This window comes from Alosa alosa, chromosome 3 (genome assembly GCF_017589495.1).
Source record: "Alosa alosa isolate M-15738 ecotype Scorff River chromosome 3, AALO_Geno_1.1, whole genome shotgun sequence".
Classification (NCBI taxonomy): domain Eukaryota; kingdom Metazoa; phylum Chordata; class Actinopteri; order Clupeiformes; family Clupeidae; genus Alosa; species Alosa alosa.
Genome location: NC_063191.1, coordinates 25,997,610 through 26,012,624, shown reverse-complemented (window position 1 = coordinate 26,012,624; position 15,015 = coordinate 25,997,610). Strand labels below are relative to the sequence as shown.

Below are 15,015 nucleotides of genomic sequence, written 5' to 3'. Positions count from 1 at the left end.
GCTCTCTCCTGGTTTGAATCCTATTTCACAGGACACTCGTTTAACGTATCATGGCTTGGTCAGCTATCTGCACCTCACCATCTCACCACAGGGGTCCCCCAGGGCTCAGTACTGGGCCCCCTTCTCTTTGCTATCTACACCACCTCCTTGGGACAGATTATCCGTTCGCATGGCTTCTCATACCACTGCTATGCAGACGACACACAGCTCTATCTGTCCTTTCCACCTGATGACCCCTTGGTTTCAGCACGGATCTCGGATTGCCTCTCAGACATAGCTACATGGATGAAGGCACACCACCTCCAGCTGAACCTCTCAAAGACTGAAATGCTGGTCCTCCCAGCTAAACCTACCATATACCACGACATCAACATCAAATTTGACTCCCTGTCTGTTTCACCTACCAGGACTGCAAGAAATCTAGGAGTTGTTCTCGACAACCAACTAAACTTCTCAGATCATGTTGCCTCAGTCGCCCGGTCATGCCGCTTCGCACTCTACAACATACGGAAAATCAGGACTTACTTGACTCAAGATGCTACCCAACTTCTGGTTCAGGCAATAGTCATCTCACGACTCGACTACTGCAATGCCCTCCTGACAGGTCTCCCAGCCTGCGCAGTGAAACCACTTCAGATGATCCAGAACGCGCGGGCGCCAGCCTGGTCTACAACCAACCCAAAAGGGCACATGTTACCCCGCTGCTCATCCAGCTACACTGGCTACCTATGGCGGCCCGCATCAAATTCAAGGCTCTAACGCTTGCCTACAAAGTAGTCTCAGGTTCTGCTCCCACCTACTTGAATGCCCTCATACAGACATACGCTACCTCCAGACCGCTGCGCTCCTCAGACGAACGACGTCTAGCTCTACCACCGGTACGCTCAAGCCAATCCAAACTTTTCTCATCTGTTGTTCCTCGTTGGTGGAACACACTGCCAGTTCCTACAAGGGCAGGGACATCCTTCTCCATTTTCAAAAAACTCCTGAAGACCCAGCTCTTTAGAGAACATCTCCTCTCATAGCAACACAACAACAAGTCTTACTGATCCTAGCACTCACCATCCGTCTTAAACTGACAAGTAACTGTTAAAAACAGCACTTACTGATGCACTTATTCTTACTGTACTCTAACGTTTTTAAATTGTCCTAAAATTGTTGAGAATTGCTCTAAAACTTAAACTGTTTACCATGTTGTTAGTCGCTTTGGCTAAAAAAGCGTCAGCCAAATGTAATGTAAAGTATCTATCTATCTATCTATCTATCTATCTCTATCAATGAGGGCAGTTGTGGCCTACTGGTTAGCGCTTCGGACTTGTAACCGGAGGGTTGCCGGTTCGAACCCCGACCAGTAGGCACGAGCAAGGCATCTAATCCCCCACTGCTCCCTGAGCGCAGCTGTTGCAGGCATCTCACTGCGCCGGGATTAGTGTGTGCTTCACCTCACTGTGTGTTCACTGTGTGCTAAGTGTGTTTCACTAATTCACGGATAAATGCAGAGACCAAATATATACTTAGAAACTATATATACTTATACAATGCTCCTGAGACTGCTTGGGAGACACAGCAATCCTTCTGGCAAAGGAACGTATTGGTGTGCCATTCTGGAGGAGTTGGACTACCTCTGCATCCTTTGTAGGCTCCAGGTACTGGCTTATGCCAGAGACGTGAGGATACACAGCACTCAAAACATCCTGCATAGAAATGCATGGGGTTAGTTTGTAACGCCAATACGGCAGTTGTCTACACATGTCCTGCCCCTTCTGTGGCAAAAAAAGTTGTCATTTGAATACATTGTGCCAATCATGTGGTGTATTGTGAATACATCGTGCCAATCATGTGTTGTGATCTCACCACTGGAGCAAGGTTGATGTTGTGATGCCTTGGGCACGCACATTTTTGCCCGAAATAGATGCCTGATAAGTGCCCAAAAAGCGTTACAATATGGCCGCAGATTGGAGGGACTTGCATAATAGGACTTTGCTTATGCTACCAGTAATGACACTGAGCTTAGCCAAATGCAAAACTAGAGAAAAATCAGTCAAAAAGGATAAACATGGAAACATTCAGTTGCCACCACAATTAAATTCCTAACTGTCATTTAGCCTGTATTGAAATAAAACACGTTTGTTTGTAGGCCGTGAGTTTGTTAAGCACCTTAGCCTAGATGGCTACATCTGAGGGGTCCCCTGTGCAACTAGTCTGCTTCAGGCTCTAATTAGTTTTGAACACGATGTAGACTAAATTATTCACATGTTGGACATTTTCACATGTATTGGTGTGCTATTCTTATGCTCTAGCCTACTGCAGACACTGACTTGAATGAGTGGAAGAGGGTTATTAAATAAACATTAGCTATGAGCCCTCGTCAGACCAGCTACAAAAACAAAAACAGGTAAATCCATTTTCCACTTGCTATTCATGTAAAAGTGCAGTTGATCCCCCAGGTATGGTAAAAGGTTTTTGTAATGAAGCTCTTCCTTCTTCATCAGTCAACACAAGGGATGTAGGCTGCTGCTGCAATTATTCAGAGCTACAGAGCAAGTGGATGTTGATGGATGATGTTTATGTCGTTTACTGGCTGTTATAGTTACTATTCAAAGGAGCATTGATGGAACGTTGATTAAACTTCATAGGTGTCCGATACAGAATTAATAGTCTCATACCAGCCAATTGTCTCCGGGGTATATTCCAGTTAACCAAATTGGCTTTTCTTTTGAAAAATTCAACTACCACAATTCTTCTATTTAAGAAGATGTTAAAGATATGCATTTCTTTTTTGTCTGCTCTAATGTAATGATTTGTGTGCAGGGGTCGGATTAGCTTATTGTTTCTGATCCAAAAATGGATCACCATAGTGAAACGGTGCAGGTAGAGTATGATCAGTATTTGACATTTTACCCTAAAATTTGTAGTGTTTTCATCAACAATGTTTTATGAACTTAGGTTTGTTGAATACTGAAAATGTAAAATATCATAACCAATATAGATATTGCAATATAAGGTCATGTGGTGATCATATGAGTTAAAATTCCTAATGCTCATAAATGCTGTTTGTTAGGATGCTCATGCCAAATTATGTGGTGATGTTATATGCACAATTTGAAAACAAAGTTGATCGCATGGTTGCAGCAGAGGCACTACTATGACTTTAAGACCAAGTTCTACAGTGCTAAGGAATGTGCTAGTTATGCTGACCTCCTGGGTCTATTAACTTTTAACTGAAGACGTACGAAAGGCATCATAGGTGCCAGTAACTGATTCCCCCAGGTTCAGCCCAATGGACTATCCATAAACGACACATCAGCTGACTGATGAAGGGGTGAAAAAGAAACAAAGCCACACATCACTGGAGCTGAAGCAGAAACGACAGTTTATTGTACCCCTTACAGATAACAAACTCAGCAGTGTACGGTACACATTGTGAAGGGAAAGGGAGAAGCCTATACAGGTGCAGACAACCCTTTGTGTGGTTCGAGTGGAGAGCAATGCAACTCCGTCCAACACCAGCGAGACTACTATTAGTATACAAGCTGCACTTCTCCAGTCAAGGCACTGTTCCCAACTCCACCAAGAAAAAAAGGGTGTCCTTTCTTTATTATCTGCAGTCGCATCACAGGGACTCCGATTCAAAAGATTACATGTTTTTTTTTTTTGGTTTTTTTTTTAGGCAGTACTATACAGCTTATACAATAAAATCAAAACAGATGCGGAGTTTTGCAAAAATATATTTATATATAATTTTTCTTCCCCTCCCCAAAAAAGAAAAAAAAAAAAACCTAACAAACAAAAGTTAAAAAGTAAAAACAAAAATGCAGAGAACATCACAAATTCTTCTTTGTCCAGCATGAAACGATATGTCAGTGGACATTTGCTTGTTAAGTACACCATGCAGGAGAAGCTGTGGTCTATAGTAAATCGGAGTTTGGCAAAAATAAAAAGAATTGGGGTGGGTGTGTGTACAATCTCACTGCATGCAAAGGCCTTGACGTTGGTTCCACTGCTGTGCGGCGTCAGGGAGATCTATGCCTGAAATAAATAAGACTACAGATGGCGCTTCTCATAAAACATTTGTGCATTAATAAAGTCAGCGCATTGTGGAAAATTCAGGTCACTGAATGGTGTGAGATCGAGCCGATATGCGTTGGCCATGTATGTCAAGACTGAAACAAATGCTGAATCATGAGAGAATCAATGGGCTAACAGTCCTGTAGAGAATTTTACAAAACATTTTGAAAGCTTGTATGGATCAAAACAGACAGCTGATGTGGAGTAGTGACAAAACAAAACCACTACTCTTTAAAACAAAACAAAAAGTCAATGAATAGAACAATACAACAAAATACAGAAAATCTGATTGTACCTACAGCAGTCTTTAGCCTAAAGTCTAATTCTTGAACTAAAAGGGTTGTTATACAAAAAACAGCTGTCTAAACAAGCCATTCGGTTAACAGGTGTATTCTTTAGGTGTTTTTGCAATATGAAGCCCTTTACTCTTTATATATATATATATATATATTTTAAATGTTTTAAAGTAACATAGAGTTTACTAGGGACCCAAGAGGTAACCATATCTCTGTACTTTTATCTTCTTTTAGTTGACAGAATAAAAGTTTATCGTAAAAAAAAGGCAGATTGTCAAAATGGAATTGCTACACTTCTTCCAGTCCACTAAGAGATCTGTCCGTTCTTCATCACTACTTGGCCAGTCCATGGCGTCCTGCTCGTCTCCATGGCGACACATGCCTCACTACAGGGACAGGTGACCGGTGCAACTAGAATTCCAGTTTGTCCGTCACCTGTCGGGGGACCCCTTTCCCACTGGTTGATGCCAGAGGGGAAAAAAAGTGAATTTTTGCAGGTTTCCTCTAAAAACACCTTTTTGAGATTTCTCTGGTACACGGGGGCAAGTGGGGTGGAGGGGTGGGGTAGGTGGCTGAAAGGTCATTTCATAGAGGGCATCAGGCCAGGAGGGGGCAAGGAACTGTGAATCAGATGAGTTCCAGTCTGCACTGCAGTCCGGGCTTTGGGATAAGATCGTTTTCTATTTTTATGTTTTCTCTTTTGTTATTTTTGGAGTTGACATCAGTACGCGTAACTGTCAGGGAAGGGCATCCCTGTTACACACTGCTCCCCTGCATCCACAATGTAGGGGGCTCCCTCATCATAGTGGGTCAGAGGGATGGTGTCGTCCTCCAGTCCTGGGAGACCGTCGGGGTCAGCCTTCAGGGTGGGCCTCTGATTGTCAGGAAAGGCCATGGAGAAGAGAGCCTCTGGGTCGCACACAAACTTGTACACGTACCGCTCACCAGCAACCTAGGTGACCAGAGGAAGACAAACAAACACAGCCGTCAGGCTAGGCGAGAGCATTCGGTTGTCATTAGCAACCCATGAACACATTCAGCAGAGGAGCTAGGAAATGGTTTTCCGTTCGTACCTTCTGCATGATTCCTTTCTCATAGTAGTAACGCAGAGAACGGCTCAGCTTGTCATAGTTCATAGCCGGCCTGTTTTTCTGGATGCCCCAGCGTCTTGCCACCTGAAATGGAGAAATCAGGAGTGTCAAAGGTGGTAGCGTCTCAGACATAATTTTCCAATGAAAGAGAGAGGAGGTGATTCTTGTCAGAGCCAACTGGAAAGACAGGCAACCTACCTCTTCTGGCTCAATCAGCTTGAACTCCATGCCTCGGCCAGTCCAGGCAATGAAGTGACCGTTTGCAGGGTCGTCGAGCAGAGTGACCAGAAACTGCCAAAGCTGTAAGGAGCCTCTGCGTTGGTAAGGGGGACCGTCGCGGAACACTGTGGGCTCCTGCTTGACTTTACCTGTGATCATAGAAAAAGGGCAAAACAGAGAGAGTGAGAATGAGGGAATGGTGCTATACATGTTGTTGGAGCAAGTGAACAAGAATTAGCATTAATTCAATTAAATTCAATTCAATAAATGAATAAAAATATCACAAAAACATCAATTTAACTTGAATTTAAGAATACCATCACTTGCAGCATCTTTTAACTGGTTTTACATATTTTTTTATATTAAGGCAATATAAACAAATTCTCCAATCATTACTACTTACCATCCAGCCTCTCTGGAACGACACATGTATCATCGTAGTACAGGTGTGGCTCTCTGTCGAAAACAAAGTCTGCAATGTAGCAGGGGGGGGAATGATTAGTTGCCATTCAGATCCCTAAGCCCATTAGCAGGTCCCCCAGTGACCCGCTATACACAATGCTGCAACATCTATGACAACAAAACCAGAGCCCAATGTTTGTTTTCCATCTGAAATATGATGAAGAGGATACTTACTTTCTTGGTTTTGGTAGAAGCTTGAGGCCCTCCCAAAAGATGACTGGCAGTTAGGCACTTCTGTAAAACAAAACAAAAAATGGTTGTTAAAATGGTTGAAGTTTGTCTATACTATGTATGCCAATGCAATGATTATCCTTATTTTATATATGTATTTGTTCATAAAGAGAAGAGATGCTAACAACATGGTAAACATGAACAAGCATTATTCGTGTAGCACGCCTGCTCTGGGGATGTGCAGTAGGTCCAGATTTCACAAAGCAAGGAGTACTGGACACTGAGGACTGGTTGAAGGCTCCAGTCACCTGGACACTTACATAACATCGCTGTAACAACAGCTGGACTGTACATGTCCCTGGCCCACACATCTGGTAGTACTGGCTTAAGCCGCGGATCAATGCATGCAGACGTCAGGGACACGTCTCATTGAGACAGCAAATAGAATTAGTCACTGCGGCCAGATATCGAATCGCAACAATTAAGTTATCTTTGTTCTCTGCCCTGCCTCTGTAGGACATTGTTTGCCACACCCTCTCGAAGCAGCCTACTAGCAAACGCTACTGTAAAAGTGCCATGTCTAAAATCTCTCCATCTAATAGATGCACATCACTTAATCTGCAGAGAGGAAAATAAATACCCAGTAGATGCATGAGACCCTCTGGGCAGCCCGAGCCCTTTATGATGATGATGCGTATGTTTAGAAGTGTGGGCTAAGCGGATTTTATATTACATCACTGCAGGCTTTACTAAGAATAAAGCCAAACGGAAATGGGGTGATGGCCAAGTTTGTGACACGTGGATGACAAAGGACCACAAACAGCTGGCTGTTGGTCAGTGTTTAAGATCAAGCATAGTGGTATTTATGTTTGCAGGGTGTGGGATCACATTCACATCAACCGAAAGAGGCTGGTGAGTGCTTGTTGAGAAGATGGTGTCAGATGAATACAACTTTACTCATTTGCCTAGCGTGTCAAGTCTGCATGGTCTCTGGGTTTCATGAATTAGATGTAGTGGAGTGAGTATATTCTATTAATGGCATGATTTAGACCTTTTCTTTTGGCACAGCTTTGAGGGCTTCTATTTGATCCGTCTGATCCTCATCTAAATCGTGGCTTTCTGTTTCAGTTCTAGGCTGAAAACTGGACAGAAAAAAACAAGAAAAAAAAACAACGGGTGTCCATGGCCACTGCCTTGTTGCATCTCTAGGCCTTGCTGATTGGTGCTAAAACTCACAGGCAAGTGCCAAGCCACACAGCACATTCCACACCCTTCGGCCATGACTGCTCACACACACATCGGACTCTCAGGAGCTGCACGCAACTGACCAGCTCTACAATGAAACCCTGTGTGTCGGTGTGCTGAAATGGCCTATGTGATGTCCGTCTTCTCCCAAAAAAAGACTTCGGGCGAAGAGTATCGGGATTTGCTTTGGATCTCATCTTTCATTACATTGCATGGCTTTTTTCTTATTGTAGTTCCGTATTTGAACTATTGTAATTAGTGGGACAGTTTTGCTTAACAATTGTGCATTTTATGACCACACCATCAAATTTGGTGGAGAAAAAGCAAACAAAGGCTCTAATCAGATGTATAAATGGAGGACCTCAGTTCTGATTTGAAGTTCTATATTAGACTTTCTGCCAATGTGGATGTTTTTTAGTGTGGATGCTTTTGTCATTTATGAAAGATGAAATTACGAGTTTAACTGCCCCATTATAATTAACATTGTTCTGAGAAATTGCTCCTTACCAGAATCAAAACAGAAGTCCCTTGGCTCCTGCTTGATGGCCATGGGGTGGAAGGCCGCAGGGGATGGACCCATGTTGGGAACCCCTTGCTCAGTGTAGTGCGGCTCCATCATCTCCTGTTTGAAGCCCTGGGGGGGAATGGGGACTAGGGGCTCGGACATTTGGCGGTGGTATGGAGGCCTCCTGTCCCGCGGTGAAGTGCTTGGAGCCTGGGGCATGAAGGGTGACCGACCTTGGGACTCAGAGGGCGGGAATGGTAGGCAGGGTTCTGACAGTTGTCTTTGGAACCTGCAGATGGGGGGAGGGTCATTAAAGGAATAAGAAAGTTAATTTAATAGCAACCGCCGTATTAAGGTTTAACAAGGCTAAGTAAACAGCACGTCATAGCCAAGCTCAGCCTTACCCCGCATGTAAGTTTACCCTTCATGTATAACTGTGAATGCTACTAGGTGGAGCAGCAATGAAACGCTATAGCCACTTCCTCAGAGAAATGAATCCCTGGCACCAAGAAACTGTAAATTAGCCCTCCGAGCACTGACACCAGCGGATAAATATAAAACAAGGACATGGTGCCCAACAGCCACTCTCCAGAGACGAGACCTTTGCTGAGCCCACAGCTACTGACTCCGCATCACTGGCTGCCAATGGGATGCCAGGCATTTTTCGACAACGTCCCTGACTGCAGGTGGCACGGCAGTATGCCAGGCAGTCTGTTCCCACGGGGGTCAAGTTAATACAGCTCAAACCATGACCCCCCACCCCACTCAACCCCATCCGCACCCTGCAGCAGTGGGCTAACATGGAATCAAGGCACAACAACATCCGAGTAAGCCAGCCAGCCTTTCCCGACCCACACACACACACACTTTAAACCCATCGCGGGTGCCAACAAATAGTTTCCATTCATGAAGTCAGCATAACTGAAAGGTCACCTGCCGTATATACACATCTCTCTCCTACCCCCTTGCATTAAGAATGATATGGATCACCTCAGAGGTCAGCAATACCTGAGGCCTTGCCACTGAGCTGAAAACCTACACCGTGGACATGGAGTCTCAAGGATTAAATACCAGGTCAAAAGTTCACCCTTTCACTCAATTATATGTGTGTTCGGTCTCATTTCACCTACAAATGTTGATTTACAGATGCTGGGGAAACTAATCTTCACGCTATGAGCTTGAAATGTAGTTTAGTGATATTGTGTGTGTAATGCATAAGGTGACTTGTTATGATGTAGTACATTGTGGATGTGGCTGACCATCTCACCTGTGCTCTGAGCTGAAGGGGGTCTCATGGTTGAGTGGCGGGCAGGGCACAATGAACGGCGGGCTCTGGCTGTGGAGGGGCAGCGCCCTCTGGCTGTGGTTGGGGGTGGCGCTGGCTGTGGTTGCCTGGCCCTGCTGCAGGGGGCGCTGTGCTAGCGTGGGGCCCTGCACCAGCGGGGGCGGTGTGGGGTCATGTAGGGGGTTGGAGCCCTGGGGGGTGTTGGCGGCAGAGCCACACGGAGACACGGGCGTCGAGGGAGGGGTCAGGGGCTTGAACCCGGCCGTTGGCTTCCTCTCATAGGCACTGCATAATCACACACACACACACACACACACACACACACACACACACACTTTATCAGACCTTGATCAATAAACATTCAAGAAACAGGCATGATCATTGACAGCATCATAAATATGGCACTGAACAGTGCTGGTTCTCACCTGTAGCTGTAAAGGCACTTCTCTCCGTAGGGCATGGGACTGTAGTCCTGACTACAAGGGGAGAGCTCTTTGGAGGGATTCACTTCCCGCTTGATCTTGGTTGGTGGCGGGCCATGGAACATCACTAGAGAGAGGGAGAGGGAGAGAGGGAGAGGGAGAGAGAGAGAGAGAGTGAGTATGTAAGAGATGACAGCATGACAAAATGTTTTGAAGTGCATCACCTCATCTGACAACTCATTGCACAAAGTGTCCATTGCTTATTTTCCCCACCACCCTCCCACCCCTCTATTTCTCTCTAACAAAACAGATGTTGTCTTCGACTCAGACAGTTTAATGACTTTCTTTCACAGGCTAACGAGGCCAATAGCAAGGGCATAAAAGCTCCCTCCACCTCCACCGACCCATCAGTATCACAATACCAGACAGCACGAGCAATCAAAGCTCTCCCTGCAGATTTCCATCACTGTCCAGGTCAATACTCATGAATCAGTGTGTCTGTAATTCAATGATTCTGAATGATTTTCCCCTCCCCACACTGTAACCATTAGCTGCTGGAGCTTCGCGTCAGCTCCCATTTCCGGCGCCACATAATGGGCCAGTGAAACCAAATCCCACGGCGCAGTGCAACCAGAGCCAACATCACCGTGCTGCAGAGGCCGGCACCAAACAATGGGCACGTGAGGCTGCGGGGCACGCGTGCGATGGCGGGTACAAGGTCTGGAGAAACACGGCTCCAGCCAGGGCTGTAAGCTGCTGATTGGAGGACCTCCGAGCAGGAGAGATTACTTTTCCGCTGGTAGTGGCAAAGAGAGTGGGGTGTTGCACCAGCGTGGGAGACCATGTGACCAAAAGCAGACAGGGGGGAAAAAAACGAGGGGTTGGGCTTTGAGGCATACAGTGCAGTTTAGTAGCACAACTGGAGGAAACTGGCGGTGAGCCAAGCCACAGCCGGCTGCGACAGCCTGACCAGCGCTATCCCCCCAGAAACAAACACACACTTTCAGCCATTTATTTCAATAGCCTCGAGGTCAGGTTGACCACTCTGTCTACTGTAGCCATTCTACAACAGACATGGCAAGGAGCCCAGCAGCACACTCTCCCTCACTCAACTTCAGAATAAGGCTTGTTGAAAGCATATACGGCCTAAAAAGGCACAAGCTTGGAAAAAGAAAAAAATTGCTTGAATATACACAGACTAGTGGACAAGACTCTCGGTGTGTATTGTTTCCAGAGGGTTTGGGGTGCATTGGGTGGGAGCTGCTGTGTGCCGGGGAGTCCTTCCCTTCGGCGATCCCACCCCGCCCTCTGGAATCTGGCCCATTCGAGAGGCTGGGCAGAGTGCATGAAAGTGTGAAATCAGATTATGAGCTTGGCTCATGTGATGCTCGATACCGATCGCCTGATTAAACTTAAAAAAAAGAGAGGGGGGGGGGGGGGGGAAAAAACGAAATGTCGGTTGCAGGTGAGGGTGGGTCTCTTCTATGAACCCTAAGGAGAGAAGCATACCAATGTAGCCTGCAAGACCAGTGTGGGCTAACTATGCCAAGTAGTAAAGTATGCAACCAGAAAAGCCAAGTCGAGTTATAGAGAGCTTCGGCAATCAAATGGCCTCAAGCTCGGGAATGGGAACCCACTCCAAACCTCCACTGTGAGCGAGTGATCAAATTCCTTGCCATCCATTGTCCCCACAGAATTGAAAGGGGCTTGAAGTGCTTTATGAATTATAAATGTCTATTTCGTTTGAGAGCCGAGTTACTTTTGTCCACATCACCCCTAACTGGACACTACCCAAAGTACACCAGTGGAGAGAGAATGAATGAATAATAAATCAGCAATCTCAGGTACTCACAGCTATCTGACTGGAAATCTGGGACAAACTGCTCGTCATCGGGCACCTGGGCTGTGGAGACAGACAGAGTAGAGCAGCGATAAGTTGTCAATAATAAATAAAGCCGTACAGTAGATTAAAAAAAGATGTTGCTGTAACCACTTGTGTCAATTCCTCCCCACGCCTACGACTAAGGACGGGAAAAATAACTGAAGAAGAAAAATGGCATATCAGCATTGATGCATGTAAAAGTTTTATGGAAGAATAACTAACTGCCATTTGGGAACAACCAGGACTGTTGCAGATTGTTCCATCAAAAATTACAAATCAGATTATATGTTTGTTTTTGAAAACATATATGCTGAGGGTCTGTACATTTTGTATCCTCCCCCTCAAATAACAAAAATCCAAAAATAAAAGAAATGCAATGACACAGAAAAATGAAAACCTAGGTTGTAGAACAAAAAGTCGTATTCCCACAAAAAAAGATCACATTGACTCATGTGATACACACATGATAATAATTCCTCTTAGCTCAACCACAAAGTATTTCTGGGACACTTTCAAATATTTCTCACCTTCAGCAATCCAGATCTCCTGCAGTTGGCTCAAGTCCTGAAAGAGTTCTAAAGAGAAAGAATCACAGAACACTTCAGGCTCAGTAGTCACAAAAAAAATCTGACAATGATATTCTGTCTTTTGATAAAAAATAAATAAAAAAAACACACACACATAAAAGATTCATTTTAGTTTGTTCAATTCTGACATATTGTGACTAAATTTAGAATCAGAGCTCATTGCATGCCCACTGAGACTTGAGGATGGATTAGAAACACACAACAAGGACCCGATGTGAATTTACCTTCCGTATCCTGAGCGAGTTCTGCATCCACAAACTTCCTCTTCCTGTCGCTGACTGGTCTGCTGTAGGGTTCCTCTGCACGGGACGCTTTCTGTGGTGGAGAACAAAACGTTGTCAGATTGATAAGTCACAGACCCATGTGATGAATCCAAGTCACTGTGTGATGCGCATGTTTCAACATCACACAGTAAGGCAACTTGTTGGGCAAATAAACCCACAAGGGAAGTAGGCACGGAGACACAGTGACACTGAGGTTTATCTGATGGCGTATCAAGCAGTGGTACTCACACTGGGTGGGACCATAAATGGGACTTGCTGGTCATAAAATCCGTCCATGTTATCTTGGTCTTCACAGGATTCCCAGTGAAGAGTCTTCGCCTAAAGCGATAATGTAAGGGCGTCTCAAACTCTTTCTCTCTGAAAGAGAAACCAAAAGATACTGTTAGGGGAAATAATGCTATCCATCAAAGAATATTGCACATTTCCTTCAGCCTATGATGGTCCTGTCTATTCATCTACTACCTCCTGTTTGTTGAACATTACCACAACTACCATCCTCAATCATGCTAGCGTGGATTATGACCTGTGCATTGTAAACACAATGTGGTCATATTATAGATGTAAACCTTATGTAAGCAGAGCTAACCATCTGTCCTTGTGATTGAGCAGAATCATAAAAAAAATCACTCCAGTCAGAACTGGCCTGAAGGATTACTTAAAGGACATTTCATTTCACTTTCTTAGCAAGCTTTGGACCACACAACACCAGAACAAACATATGAAAGTAAGTGGTCTTAACCACAGCGCCACAGAGACTAAACATAGTCGTCACGCTGCCGTTAAAATATGAATGTGTCAGGATATGTCCTTTGGGGTATGGTATAGAGAGACTCCTGAGCGCACGCACAACCACACTAAAGGGGTTGTAGAGTTCAAAACACCGTAAGATAAAATAGAGCAGCATGGTCTTCCACATGGATGATCGCCCTCAAGCCTGCCATAGTGAGTCAGTTAACATATGATCAGTTGATCAGTTAACATAATGGATGACGAATAAAATGGAGCTAGCCTATTATTACACATTCATGTTTGTAACCCAGCAAAGGACATAAAAGAAGACACTTTCATCCACCATTGCTGACGTATAACGTTTAAGTATCAGAATAAGAAGAACTTTATGAGTATTTGTCCAAGACATCGCAGGTCTGTTATCTTTACTTTGATAATCCATAAGAGTAAATCTACTGAAATGATAGCCTGCTATGTCATGACAAATGTCTGACAACCACAACCATAAAAACAGAACTGTAAATAAATGATATCCGTAGATGCAGGATACATCACGTTGGCAATTAATTCATAAAGCAAGTTCAGTGCATCAACATAGTTGCTGTGCAAAAGTCAGTAGGCCATCATAACACTGCCTGAAAATGAATAATCCATCACAGAGTAGATAAAAGTATCACACAGTAGGCTACATAAAAAACAGCCAACTTTCTCAAGTGTCAGACCAGGAACAAATGGTCCGAGCAACCACAATAAGCCTATCTCTAATGTGGGAAATATAACTATGAGCAACTAAAAAAAAAAAAAAAAAAAAACACTTCCAAATCAGATTTTAGGAGACAATGTTAAATATAAATTCTCCATGGACAAAAGCAAACAAATCGTGTGCAAAACTCAGTTTGGAGAAATAAATGCAATTTGAGGTGCACATCAAAGACAATTAATGCAGAATTCATATGGACGGGGGCAACACGTTACACCCCCCCCCCTCCCACGGCCCCTTGTTTTTCTCAATGAAGTGAAACTCGATCCGCGAGGAACGGGGGCGCAGTCAGGACAATCTCACCTCCCCATTCATAAAAATCACAAACAGTCAAAGCGCGACCGTCTTCCACAGATAATAGAGCTGCATTACGCACGCACAGATGACGACCTATCTCGTATCATTTGTGCAAGAACGGGCATTTAGAACGTGGATGCTACAGAAAATGGTTGCCTGGCGCTAAGTAAAATCTCCCTCAGAGAAAATGGCGTTCTCCGTCGCCCTGAGCGTTTGATAGCTGGATTTGCAGTTGCAAATCGGCGTTTAACTTAACAAGTGTCGCAGTGGTATGCATAAAACCTGCGCGGTATCCATTGTGCAGAGCTTTCCGGGATACTCACCCAATGGTTTTCGTAGACACCTCTATAACGTTGAAAAAATCGAATCTCAATAAATTCCACAAAATGTCCAAGGTTTCTATTCTGTGATGGATAGATGCGCACTCCTCGCCTCACAAAACTTGAATGAGGGTTTGTAAATGGAATGGCTGGTTTTCCCTGGGGCTCGACAGGCACATTAGACTGTACGATCATTGGTACTGCCTCGTTGTCGCTCAAGGCAACAACCAATAGCGTTTCTTGAGGTGATGAAATATTCATGATGTGCTCTTCGACCAATCGCTGCGTGGGTCGGACCTATTTTTATGAATGACTGGGTTTCATTCAGAATCGCGTTGGTGTTTTTTTTCCACCACAGAGCTTCTTAAAGGGCCAGCCCGTTTTTGAGGGCT

General features: G+C 44.6%; 1 protein-coding gene across 1 annotated transcript; it reads right to left on the bottom strand.

The window, feature by feature from the left end:
- Positions 1 to 3,350: 3,350 nt before the first annotated feature.
- On the bottom strand, positions 3,351 to 14,780 carry etv5a (ETS variant transcription factor 5a). The gene is made up of 13 exons (XM_048238599.1): positions 14,627 to 14,780; positions 12,746 to 12,874; positions 12,458 to 12,548; positions 12,174 to 12,221; positions 11,617 to 11,667; positions 9,768 to 9,891; positions 9,325 to 9,627; positions 8,060 to 8,346; positions 6,311 to 6,370; positions 6,078 to 6,146; positions 5,654 to 5,823; positions 5,438 to 5,539; positions 3,351 to 5,316 (listed from the first exon to the last, which is right to left on the bottom strand). Exons 2-13 carry the CDS (start codon positions 12,791 to 12,793, stop codon positions 5,086 to 5,088), a joined length of 1,584 nt encoding a protein of 527 aa, XP_048094556.1. The 5' UTR covers positions 12,794 to 12,874; positions 14,627 to 14,780; the 3' UTR covers positions 3,351 to 5,085.
- Positions 14,781 to 15,015: the final 235 nt, after the last annotated feature.